General features: G+C 40.9%; 1 protein-coding gene across 1 annotated transcript in view; it reads left to right on the top strand.

Annotated features, from left to right (window-relative positions):
• nmbr (neuromedin B receptor) overlaps positions 1-11,123 on the top strand; it is an 83,235-nt gene extending 72,112 nt beyond the window's left edge. The window contains exons 4-5 of the mRNA XM_038294272.1: positions 5,744-5,982; positions 10,341-11,123. Coding sequence (XP_038150200.1) covers positions 5,744-5,982; positions 10,341-10,503 — 402 coding nt within the window. The 3' untranslated portion in view covers positions 10,504-11,123. The remainder of the gene's footprint in view (positions 1-5,743; positions 5,983-10,340) is intronic.
• Positions 11,124-12,983: the final 1,860 nt, after the last annotated feature.

Genomic DNA, 12,983 nt, shown 5'->3' with positions numbered 1-12,983 from the left:
CAGAGTTTGCTGCCTGAACCTGCAGGTCACTAAGATTCTGAACAAGGAATGAAAGCAAATTTAATCCATCAGGAGCTCTGCTTTTCTCAACATTTTTTACTTAATTATCAATTTTCTTGTTAAAGAAGAGACTGAGGAGGTAAAACGATGACAGGTGTTGCTGATTAGCTGTGGAGCTCCTTTTTCACACAGTTGAAAGGATTTAATTTACTGCATATTTACAGAGAAAAAAAATCCACTTCTGAAAATTGTAATCCAGTTTACTCCTCTAATCCTCTTACTGTGTGTAAAAAACCCCATGATGATGTTAGACCAGGTGAAAACCTAAAGCTGGATCAGAAGCAACATTAAAATGCAGATTTCAGCCTCAGTTTGGATGAGTTCTGGATGTGTTCAGCGGTTTTTAGGGCAGCTTTATTAAACCTCTTTGGTTCTTTATTTGCCTCTTGGTGTCACAATGGGGTGGAGGTAGTGATGGGTCCAGCAACACCGATGCATCAGTGCATGTGTCTAGCTCTAAGACATAAGCTAAAGATGTATGACGCTGCAAATGTTCTTTTGATAAAGATATTGATTAAATGTTATGCAGATTTAATTTAAAACTAAAAAGCCTCACTAGTAAAGCAATCCATTGTCTTAAAACTGTCATGATGGGTTCACTGAAGGCGACCCAGTTATGCAGAACACCACTGACGGACACAAGGATGAAGAGTTCAACAGTTTATTAAAGCACAAACACACAGAATGCACTGATTCTGGTTCGGGGCCTGGATACTGGTTCACCGGAGTCTGCGTGAGAGACAGCACAGTTAGCGGTTTGCTGGCAGGGTTTTACTTCCAGAAGTTCACTGATTGTACCTTGAGGGTTCTTGAGGTTAACTTTGGGAGAGTCACTGTTGGTTCTGGAGAAGGGTTCATCAGCAGAGTCCGTAGCTGCTTCAGCGTCTCACGTCTTGTTAGAACAGACCTTGGCTTGGAAGTCCCAGCTCAGTCCTGAGCTGCTTGAGGTTTCTCAGAGGGATCTTCAGGGTTTGGCTCAGAGGGTCGGCTCGGCAGGTTAGCTCTTCCAGAGCTTTCTCAGAGGAGGCACAGGTTTTGCTGGAAGACAGAGATAACAGTTAGAATCCAGACTGGATTCAAAGTCATGGAGATTCTCAGAGGATCTAGGCTTTAGCGCTGACCAACTGGAACAACACTGCGGCGTTGAGGCAAGGTCTGAAGACAGCTTAAGTAGTGGATCCTCTGATGATCTTGACGAGCTGCAGCTGTGCAGGGAGCTCCCTCAGAGGATCCACGGCGGACTCTGCTGGAGAAAGATGGGATTTCTCCAGCTCCCAACAAAACCATAGTAGAGTCAATAACACTTGGAGAAATGTCCTGTGCTGTCATTACAACCACCAAACATAAGCCAACAAACATTTTTCATTGAAACCAAAGTAGGTGGCTTAGAAATGCTCCCTGTTGGTAGGATACTGATAAATGGCGTTACATAGGATCAGCATTACCACAGCTTTTATTCATTATTTATTATTCGTTATTTGTCAAATCCTGGAGCGCTTTGCAGAGACGGCTGCTTAGACGATCCATAAAAAGTGGACAAATGCAAAACACAGGGTGAGGAACAACTGTTGCTTTTCTGTAAAAGTCACTGATATTTGCTTTTAGCATTCTTATTGGCATATATGATTTTTATTTAAAGGTTCATCTTAAAGGTACAGAACACAGAATCTTAAGGACTGGACTGGTTTCATCAGATGTTTATAATGCTGTCTGCTTCAGATTTAAAGCAGGCACTGCTTCTTTTGGCTGTGGTGGCTGACACTAAGTCCTACTGCAAAATCAAAGCAGCTTCTCCATAAAGGTTTTTAACAAAAGCCAGCATGATTTGCACTAAAGTTCGATGGTTATTGTGTCTGACTGTGAAACCTCCAGACTTGGGACTTTTTGTGGAGGGAAAAACTCTGCAAACATGGGTTTGATAGATGCAAAATAGAAGATAGAAGCATGAAATTGTGCAAATTGTGCAATAAAAAGAAACACAGCTATTAAAAAAAATTGGGATAAAAAATATTTATTTTAATCTCATCTGTTTACCTCCATCACTGCCATGTTATTTTCAGAATTAATGCATGATTGAAAAAAAAGAAAGAAAATAATTAATGCATGAAAAAAAAGTATTAATTTGCTATTCTTTTGTTTATTTAATGGAAATTCCTCAACAGTGAAACGTTGCTTTTTCGATTAAGCAGAATATTCAGATAGATTTGCAGACATTTGTAATGGAAATATAAATTAAATAATGATGGAAATAAACGATCAGTCATAAAAACAGACCAGGTCTTCGCAGTACTTTGGGACTATTCACTATGAATGTTTTCATATATTTTCTTTAGAATCAAGTTTTGCAGGAAAGGAACCGGTTCCCCTAAGATCTCATTGGATCATGTTTCTTTTGAAGCCAGAAATACACAGAAAAGCACTTCAATGTGACCTATGTTTGATGATTAAAGCTAATATTTTTCATGCTTCAGAAAACTCAGTCTGACAGTAGAGTCCTCTCAAAGGGCTGTAACATCAGCCCAAAGCCACTGAATCTGTTTCAGCTTATTTCTGGTCATCGGTTTCATCATCGGGCCGTCAGAGAAAGCTTTCTGCAGGAGGATCCTGGAGAACATCCAGGAAGGACGTTTTTTCACTTCCTTCAGCGGAAAAAATCGTTTTATATTATTCCATTTCAGCTAATTGTTTCTCTGTTTTCTCTTTAATCCCTGAAATAACATTGATTTTATCAACAAGGCTAATATATTTTAGAAGGAATTAGCTGCACGAGGCCTAATTTGCTCAAACTCTAAATCAACTACTTTCAAATACACTATATTGCCAAAAGTATTTGCTCACCTGCCTTGACTCACATATGAGCTTAAGTGACATCCCGTTCCTAATCCATAGGGTTCAATATGACGTCGGTCCACCCTTTGCAGCTAGAACAGCTTCAACTCTTCTGGGAAGGCTGTCCACAAGGTTTAGGAGTGTGTTTATGGGAATTTTTGACCATTCTTCCAGAAGCGCATTTGTGAGGTCGCACACTGATGTTGGACGAGAAGGCCTGGCTCTCAGTCTCCGCTCTAATTCATCCCAAAGGTGTTCTATCAGGTTGAGGTCAGGACTCTGTGCAGGCCAGTCAAGTTCATCCACACCAGACTCTGTCATCCATGTCTTTATGGACCTTGCTTTGTGCACTGGTGCACAGTCATGTTGGAAGAGGAAGGGGCCAGCTCCAAACTGTTCCCACAAAGTTGGGAGCATGGAATTGTCCAAAATGTCTTGGTATGCTGAAGCATTCAGAGTTCCTTTCACTGGAACTAAGGGGCCAAGCCCAGCTCCTGAAAAACAACCCCACACCATAATCCCCCCTCCACCAAACTTTACACTTGGCACAATGCAGTCAGACAAGTACCGTTCTCCTGGCAACCGCCAAACCCAGACCCGTCCATCAGATTGCCAGATGGAGAAGCGCGATTCGTCACTCCAGAGAACGCGTCTCCACTGCTCTAGAGTCCAGTGGCGGCGTGCTTTACACCACCGCATCCGACGCTTTGCATTGCACTTGGTGATGTATGGCTTGGATGCAGCTGCTCGACCATGGAAACCCATTCCATGAAGCTCTCTGCGCACTGTTCTTGAGCTAATCTGAAGGCCACATGAAGTTTGGAGGTCTGTAGTGATTGACTCTGCAGAAAGTTGGCGACCTCTTCGCACTATGCGCGTCAGCATCCGCTGACCCCGCTCCGTCAGTTTACGTGGCCTACCACTTCGTGGCTGAGTTGCTGTCGTTCCCAAACACTTCCATTTTCTTATAATACAGCTGACAGTTGACTGTGGAATATTTAGGAGCGAGGAAATTTCACGACTGGATTTGTTGCACAGGTGGCATCCTATCACAGTTCCACGCTGGAATTCACTGAGCTCCTGAGAGCGACCCATTCTTTCACAAATGTTTGTAAAAACAGTCTGCATGCCTAGGTGCTTGAATTTATACACCTGTGGCCATGGAAGTGATTGGAACACCTGATTCCAATAATTTGGATGGGTGAGCAAATACTTTTGGCAATATAGTGTATTTTTCTATTGAAAAAAAACAAAAAGGGGGTGGGGGGAGGGTTCGTCTAGCAGTCAGGGCATAGAGCTTGGAATTCTCAGGTTCCAAGTTTGAGACCCATTAACACAAACTGCCACTCTGGCTCTCTGAGCAAAGACCCTTAACCCCACACTGATCCCCGGGTCCCGCACATTGGCAGCCCACTGCTCCCCAAAGGGATGGGTTAAATGCAGAGAGTTTGTCATGATGGGTTATGGAATCTAGCCCATATGCAGAACAACTCGGAGGCAGAGAAAAAGTTCAAAGGTTTATTTACAAATATGTATATTAATAAGGTCAGGACCAAGGCGGGAAGACTGGTCAGGAATTGGTTCACCGCTGATCTGGAGAGGAGCAGAGCTGCAGAGAGGGGGGAACCTTGTGGGTCCAGAGGCAGTTGACAGGCCGAGGGCTGAGGGCTAGCAGAGCTGAGTGCAGTCAGGAGGAGAACAGAGAACTTGGCAGAGGCGGTCTGAGTGCCGGCAGGCAGGTTCCAGGTTGGGAACACAGTGCAGGCAGGAGGAGAGCTGAGAGCTGTGCAGAGGCAGTCTGAGTGCAGGACCTTCTGTGTGCTTGCAGGCAGATCACAGACAGAGTCTCTCTCCTAACTTTCCTCTGAGGGCGGGCAGGCAGATGCTGACAGAGGAAGCCCTCCAGAGTTCAACAGAGAGCAGGTAGACAGATCACCGGCAGAGAAACTCTCCAGAGTTTTAGGTTAACAGGCAGGTTCAACCGTAACTGGCAAACACTCTGGCGCTGGAGTGTTAGTCTCCTCCTCCTCCTTAAGTAGGCCCAAGGCTGATGAGGAGATGAAAGACAGGTGTTGCAGGTGAGCACAAGCCCTCAGGAAGGAATCCATGGCGCCCTCTGGTGGGCAAACCTCCGGATCCCAACAGAGTTCATTTCTCCAGTGTGATATATATAAAGTTTAGTTAAAATTATTTACATACAGGCTCAAATATTTATGAACAGTGTAGTATTTTGTTATTCCAAACATTTTATGTGATGTACCTGCACCAAAACAGACATACCGCCTCTACCACGCTTAACAGTTAGATATGGTAATTCTTGGTTTCAAAACCCCAAATCTGTTTCCTCTTGTCTTCGCTAAACAGCTCATAACTTGTCTTGTTCCAGCACAAAGCAACTCTCTACCACAATCTATTTCAATTATCCATCTGGACATTAACAGAAATTTGAGGCTAATAACTTAAAGAAAAAATGTTTTAATGTCTCTTTGGGATCATCGTTCCACCAAACTGTGCTGAGATTTTAGTCATCTGTCTGAAACTACCTTCTTAGATCAGTTGGATCAGTTTTCTCCAACCATGAACTCACCAACCAACCAAATCAGAGCCTTCAAGCTGGACTAGAACAAGGAGCAGCCCAAAGAGACAAGCCAAGCATCTTCTATAGATCTATACCAGAACACTCCACTAGTTGGTAGACACGGTAGTGGAAGCATTATGAGGACTCTCCAAACAGGACAACAAAGGAAAAAATTTGGTTCCATTAAATGATTTGAAAGCCAAAGTAAATTTTGTGTTAGTTTTCATCCTAAACTTCTACAAACATCTAACCTGAACTGCATATTTGCTTTTTCAGATGGAGACGAGGAAGCGCCTGGCCAAGATTGTGCTTGTTTTTGTGGGCCTGTTTGCCTTGTGTTGGTTTCCCAACCACGTGCTCTACATGTACCGCTCCTTTCACTACCACCAGATGGACCTGTCCCTGGCTCATCTCATCATCACCTTGGTGGCCAGAGTCCTCAGCTTCTCCTCCTCTTGTGTCAATCCCTTCGCTCTCTACCTGCTCAGCGAGAGCTTCCGCCGACACTTTAACAGGTCAGTGTTTACTGTCACAAACATTACCGTACACAGAAATGCTAATGACTCAGTTTCAACATGCTTCCAGAGACACGGGACCCGTAAATGTCGCAGTGTTGGAAGATAATCGTTATGCAATACTCAGAATAAACATGTACTCAAATAGAAGAGTTCTAAATTGTTTTACAATAGGTGAGGTTTCAGGGAGCCTCTAGTTGGACCTTTTATTTATTCAAGGTATTTTGCTCACTTTTTCACAAACTAACATTAATTTCTAATAATGTTGGAGGAAACATTAGCAAGGACTGAAACAAAAAGTATCGTAAAGGTTTACTCTCTTAAGATCTCAAGTTACGACAAACTGCTGAATAACATTTTACACTCTGACTTGATACTTTTTTGCGTTGAAGAAAAAACACAAACATTAAATAAAAGACAGCTTAACGCTTGAAGGAAAATTTGAAATGTAAGCTTTTAATGTAAGAAACTGTTTTATATGTCCTTGCTGGCGTATTATTAGTTTGTTTTTTTTTTAAGCTTTTTTTGCGCTCACTTTATAGTGAATAAAGTCCATCATTTAACAACAATATAATCCGTTACTTTAAACAGAATTTAACACTGAAATAAAATTAGGCGTTTATGCATCTATGTTATATATTGAATTTCTAAATAAAAATATAAATAATAGAACATTTTCCATTTTTAAATCTAAATTCTTTTTAAAGGAGAGAACAACAACCTTTCAGTTTGGTATATAGACAATTTCCTCCCTTTAATTTTTTTAAGAAAACTGTTTTTTTCTTTCTTTTTTCTGTCTTAAGTATGCTGCCCTGCAAGGCTTTAAACCTGGGTTTAAATGGAGACTAAGCCATTCTCAAGCACATATCAAGGTGCTCATTTTGAGCCTGGATCCATATTTATTTTTGATCCTGTTCATGGTGGAGAATCCTGCTTCACAGCAGCAGGTTGAGCCAAACATCCTCTAAATGTGCAGGGTCATCTTTGAGCACGCCATTTCACTTTTCTTTCACCAGTTCACCACAGTTCTTCCAGCGGTTCACACTTTCTCTGCTCTCTTTTTCTCAGCGTATTCTCCTTCTTTCCCATCGTCTAAAAGTGGCAACAGCAGAAACCCAGACTGACAGCTCATTGGATAATTTGGATCACGTGCAACATTCCGTAATTTATAAATGTTTTAAATCAGGTTGGGTCCAAATTAGCAAACAGGTTGGTCCGGATCCGGAACCTGGTCCATTAATCCATGACCTCTGTCCTACACCATTAGACTGTCTCCTCTGGCCAGATGGAACCAGTTGTTTACGTTTTTAAAATAAAACCTGATGTTTCTATGTTAAGCTTTTGATACTCTTTCATTGCCAGGTGTTGGTAGGTCTGTAAAATGTTTTTCCAGTTCTTAGAAGACAGCAGGGGCCCCTTCAGTGTGATTTTCTGCTTTCTTAGCCCACAGACTTCAAGGTTGGACGTGCTTTCCATTCAGTGATGGTTTCCTTCATGCTTTGGTTGCAATAAGGTGTTCCTTAAGCTTTTGTTGCATTTTAATCAATTAAATCCAGCCACCCTAACATCTTTTGACTAAATATCAGCAGTGTAATTGAACTATTCTGCTTTAGACTCTTTTTTATAAAGAGCTGGTTCTGTATGAAAAGTAAAAAATCCAGACCAGCCCGTTTGACATTAACGCCCATGACTTGTTCAAAGTCATTTAAATCACTTTTCTCCTCCCTTCAAATGCTCCATTAGAATTTCAGCAAGTCAATTTCACCCTCACATGAATACCTAAATGTCCTATAGGCTGATAAAGTGGCTGATGATGATGGCAATTCAGACTTCTTTTCCCCAGGATCAAAGTATTCTTCCATAGTCAGAAAGATTCACTTTTTAGATTTAGAAAGGACAAATCTGATGTAGTCAGTTACGATTTAGATGGACACCTGATGGTTTTCTTGCCACTTAATGTAAATCTGTGCAACCTGTTGACAGCAGTGGATGAAAACAGCCTCAGCTTCTTCTCAGACAGGCAACTGTTCTGTGTTTTAGGGGTTTTGGTACCATGTGCACATGCAATGTTAAATTACAATCTTAGATTAATCAAAAGTTTCCTCAAGGTGGAATATTTGAGGACCAGAAGCAATTGTCATGACTGTCACTGGCATTTTCTAAAGCTTCATTCGAGGGCTTCCACTCACACTAGACATCCTGAAGGCTATTATTTTTTTGCTTTGGGACTTTGATGATACGGAATAGCACTGTGGCCAGAGGACAGATGCTTTGTTTGACCTCAGATGTATAGCTAAGAAAAAAACCTAAAAAGTGAAAATATGCAGTAGCAGAGGTGGCTCTAGTCAGGCACAGACAGGGGCCTGTACCCCTGTAGAACCAGTCCTGGCCCATTTTATGGCCCCTGTACTGAAAACACACACAACAAAATTGATGCAATTAGCAGATATTAGAAAAAATATTAATAATACCTTTTTAGATCTGTTTTTGCAGTGTAACTGTCAGGTTTCTGTTATGTTTTTCTTTAGAGTATCCAGACTTGCTTTACTCCTTGTTTTCTAGTGTTAGTGTTTAGTTTTCCTTTCTCCTTGTTTTATAGTTCTAGTAGTTTAATTATTATTTTGTTGTTATTTCCAGTCTTCCAGCTTTCCATTTGTTGCCCTCTGCTGCCCTCTTGTGTTCTCCTTCTTCCCTAGCTCTTTCGCTCTCTTGTTCTGTGTACACCTGCTCCCAGTTTCCTCATTAGCCCTCTCTTTGTCTCAGTCTCCTTTAAAAAGCCCTCTTCAGTTCCTTTTTGCTGGGTCCTCGTCAAATATGCTCCAACTCCTTCTCTCTGTGCCTTCCTCCTTATGATTGTTATTCCCCTGATATCTCCATGGTTTCTGGTACGTTTTGACTAGTTTTCATGTTTTTATTTTTGGATTTTTGGACTCCTGGTTTCATGTTTGTTTGGACTTTTTTTTGTTTTTGGATTTTTGGATAACCTGCCACTGTTTTCTGTTAATTCATTATTAAATCCACAAGAGATTCACCTCTGCCTCCCTGCCTCTGCTTTTGGGTCAACTAACCATAGCCAAATCGTGACAGTAACTAAATCAATCTAGTATGATGAAAGAAGAGACTTTTACTGATTTATATCGGGCCAATTTACTATTTTGGCTGGCCAATTTACTTTAACTATTATTTAGAAATTGTAAGCCGTTTTAGCTTCACTTGTACTGACTTTTTATACATTTGATCCAAAGTGAGAAACTTGGGCTTTATGGCTCATTTATAATAGTATAAACTCTTGTCCTAGGTTTTGTTTTTTTGAGTGTTTTTGTGTTATCTTTTAGTTCTATGCCCCCCTCCCCCTTAAAAAAATAAAAATAAAAACACCGGCCCCATCCTGTCCCTGGTAACTTTCTTCTAGAAAAACCACTGTGCAGTAGAAAAGCAACAAACTGTTCTATAGATATTTAAAAATCTGGTTTATTAATTGTCGCACATCAGTTTCTGTGCCTTATTCTAACCCTGTTGCTTTGTCCTGTTGCTTTTGTGTATTTTGATTTATATCTATTTAAATGGTTGTGTTATTGCATATCTGATTTGTATTCCATCTTCCTGTTCTGTTTTTATGTTTTAATCTGCAGTTAAAAAATAGGATTTTAAGTCACTCTGGTGCTCCTTTATTCATAGTATAGAACAAAGCAACAGCAACAACAGGCATTTATAGTAAGCAGGATTACAAAAGTCAAATAAAAAAAAGTTTATGAAAACAGAATAAACACAAAAATATTGTATAATAAGAAATCAAATTGTTAACATTAATACTGTATAGTTAGTAAACATTTATAGAATATCCAACTGTTGAAGGTTGATTTAAAAAGGGATATTTTAGAATAAGTGTCATAATTGTGCAAAAAAATGAAAATAGAAGCAGTATGGAAACACCTATGGAGCTTGTTGGGAGCAGCGATGGTTATGACGTCTTACAGCTGCTGGTAGGAAGGATCTGGGCTAACGCTGCTTTGTGCATTTAGGATGCAGCAGTCTGTCACTAAAGCAACAGCCTTATACTTGGGTCTTACTGTAGAAATAACCTTCCTTACCTCTAAATGCAGGGCATTTAATTGGCCATCTTGCCAAACTGCGATTTAGCAGTAGAGAATGTATTTAGTTTGTCATTTTACTGCTTTTGTTTTATTTCAATAAAGCTCATGGGTTTTTTTTAATTCAGCAGGAATTTGAGAAATAAAGACATCCATTCACTCTTAAAAGGTCATACAAAAAATTTGCTTAAATCACTCAGTTCTTAAACTGCATAATTACGTTTGCTTTGCACGTTCGATTTATTATTGCTTCTTTTTCTTCTCCAGTCAGCTGCGATGCGGACGAGGTGCCCGTCCTGAACGCCAACCCAGCTACATGCACAGCACCTCTCACATCCGCCTCACATCCATCAAGAAGACCGCGCCCACCGCCGTGGTTGTGGCTCCAGCAGCAAACGGCAACCCCAATAAACAGGAAGTGGCTCTTTGAAGAGGGGAACCTTCCAGGATGCTCTGCAGAGAGACTCCGCTCCAGTTTAAAAGAGGGTTCCTGGGACAGTAACCCAGTGGATGGGTGGGGATAAAAGTCCTCAGATGTTGCACCAGTCGGGTGAATCATGTCATCGCTTTAAGTCATGAGCATCTTAAACAAACAAAACAAGAAGTGCCTCTTTGGAACAAAACAAGAGCAGAAAACACAGTGAGAATGTGCTACGACTCTCCAGCTTACAGAATATCAGTGGACAACTGGAGGCAGTAGAAATGCTTTAGAAACAACTCTTACATGAACATGTCCAGAAGGTTTGATTCTGTTTGCTGTTGATGCTCTGATTTGGAGATCTGCCTGTGCTTTGTCTGCTGATAGAAGTGGTTACATTCGTAAGCATCCAAATAGAATTGTTAAAATGGTGGAAGGTCTAACCTGTGACTTCCTGGACGCATCTGCAGCCTCTTCTGAAGAATTTAAATCACACAAGGCTCACTTAGGCAGGCTGGAGGGTACTTTCTTTGCACATGTGGCCCTTTTCCCTTAAAACCTAATCAGCATGGATTGGATCTACTTGCATTTTAGGCTTCTCCATCAGTGAATATGTGGTCCTTGCAGGAGAACAAAAAATCACAGCCTTTCCTTAATAACTGGTGCAAATATCTGCTACCGTTGTTCAGGTCTATTGAGGTTATATTTTGCCAGAGTGTCTTAAAGAATGGTTTATCTCTTGATAAAAGGCATTTTAATGTAACATTACCTCAAAAAGATAAAATCAGAGGTAATTTGGGTTTGATTGGAGAAATCTACAAATTATTTATTCTACTTATGATTCACTTATTACTAATGGTGTGTTTACACTTAGTGCCATTCCAGCAGATTTCCTGGATCATTTATGTGTTGTTGCTCTCTCTACGTTTTGCCAGCAGATCATATTGTCAATGCCGAGCCCACTTCAATGCGTTATCAAATAGGAGGAGCTTCTTTATGCTTTGTGTTGTCTGTTCAACTCAAAATGGCGGACCTGGATTTTATGGCTTGAGTCACATGCTCTATTTAGTGTAGGAAGCCGGAGCACAGTGTCGATCTCGCTGGCTCCACCTGATCCTTCAGAGAAGCTTCCAGTTAGGAGAGTCCAGGGACTTTTCCCGGATTCTGGTAGCTTCCAGCATGAAAAATCCCTGGATGGACATTAGACCCTGGGTGCCACGCAATGACAACCCACTGCTCCCAAAGGGGATGGGTTAAAGGCAGAGAGTGAATTTCTCCAATGTGAGATCCATCCATCCATCTTCTGACACGCTTTATCCCAACTGTGGTCACGAGGGGTCGCTGGTGTCTATCTCCAGCTGTCTACAGGCGAGAGGGGGGGTCCACCCTGGACTGGTCTCTAGTCCATCGCAAAGCAACACAGAGACAAACAACCATTCACACACACTCACACCTAAGGAGAATATAGAGAAGACAATTAACCTAACGGTCATGTTTTTGGACAGTGGGAAGAAAGCCATAGTAGCTGGAGAGAAACCACAAATATTTAGGGAAAATATGCAAACTCCATGCAGAAAGACCCTGGGCTGGGAATCGCCCCTGCAACCTTCTTGCTGCAAGGCAGCAGTGCTACCCACTGTGTCACTGAGCAGCCACAATGTGAGATCAATAAAGTTAAATCACTAATTAGTATTATGTTCTACAGTCCTTCTAAATAAAAAGTGCTTTTTTAAAAGCCACCCACAATCCTCTTACGAGCATTAATTGCCTCATCTTATTTTGACATATTATACGTATGCACACATATTTGACATACTATCCAGTTTTATAAAAAAAAAAAAAAAAAATCTCCTCTACCCAATGTAACAACCAGTCTCTGATTGGTTGATGCATTTTGAATTGACAAAGTCTCAGATGTTTGAATGATAGTAAAATTTTGCCTCATGTCCTCCATGGGTTTTCTTTGCTCTACTCACCTTAATTGCAGCATTGACATCACTAGAAATGCATCCTTTGCATCGCTTCACATAGGGATAGCATGTAAAAAAAATGCTCTGTTTGAGTCATTCGGATTTGCTGTGAACACACCATGACAGGGCCAAGAAAATATATACGACTTGTTTTATTTTTCAGTTTTTAAAGTCCGGTCATATTGAGAATTCTAAGTTTGAAAGTACTTCAAATATAAAATTATGACATAATGTTCAATAAATAAGTGTTTTTAATTAAGAGTAATTTTCATTTAAATGTGCTCTACTGGAGGCATCCATGTTTGTCAAAGAACACTACTGCCACCTACTGGTTTGTGACGTCACGGTGCGGTATCCGCTGTTTGTCACAACGCGCTATTATCAAAGTCATTTTGAAAACATTCTTCTTCCAAATGTTGGCGACATATTACGTGTTTTTTCTCTGGCCAGAAGCTCAATCGCAAATCCTCCCTCTTCAAGTTGGCAATCCAACGACGAACCCGTCCGTGGAGGATTTTTTTC

Source organism: Cyprinodon tularosa, unplaced genomic scaffold (genome assembly GCF_016077235.1).
Source record: "Cyprinodon tularosa strain WSP-4 unplaced genomic scaffold, ASM1607723v1 ctg338, whole genome shotgun sequence".
NCBI classification, from domain to species: domain Eukaryota; kingdom Metazoa; phylum Chordata; class Actinopteri; order Cyprinodontiformes; family Cyprinodontidae; genus Cyprinodon; species Cyprinodon tularosa.
Note: the sequence above shows the minus strand (reverse complement) of the source record. Positions and strands in the feature narration are given on the sequence as shown.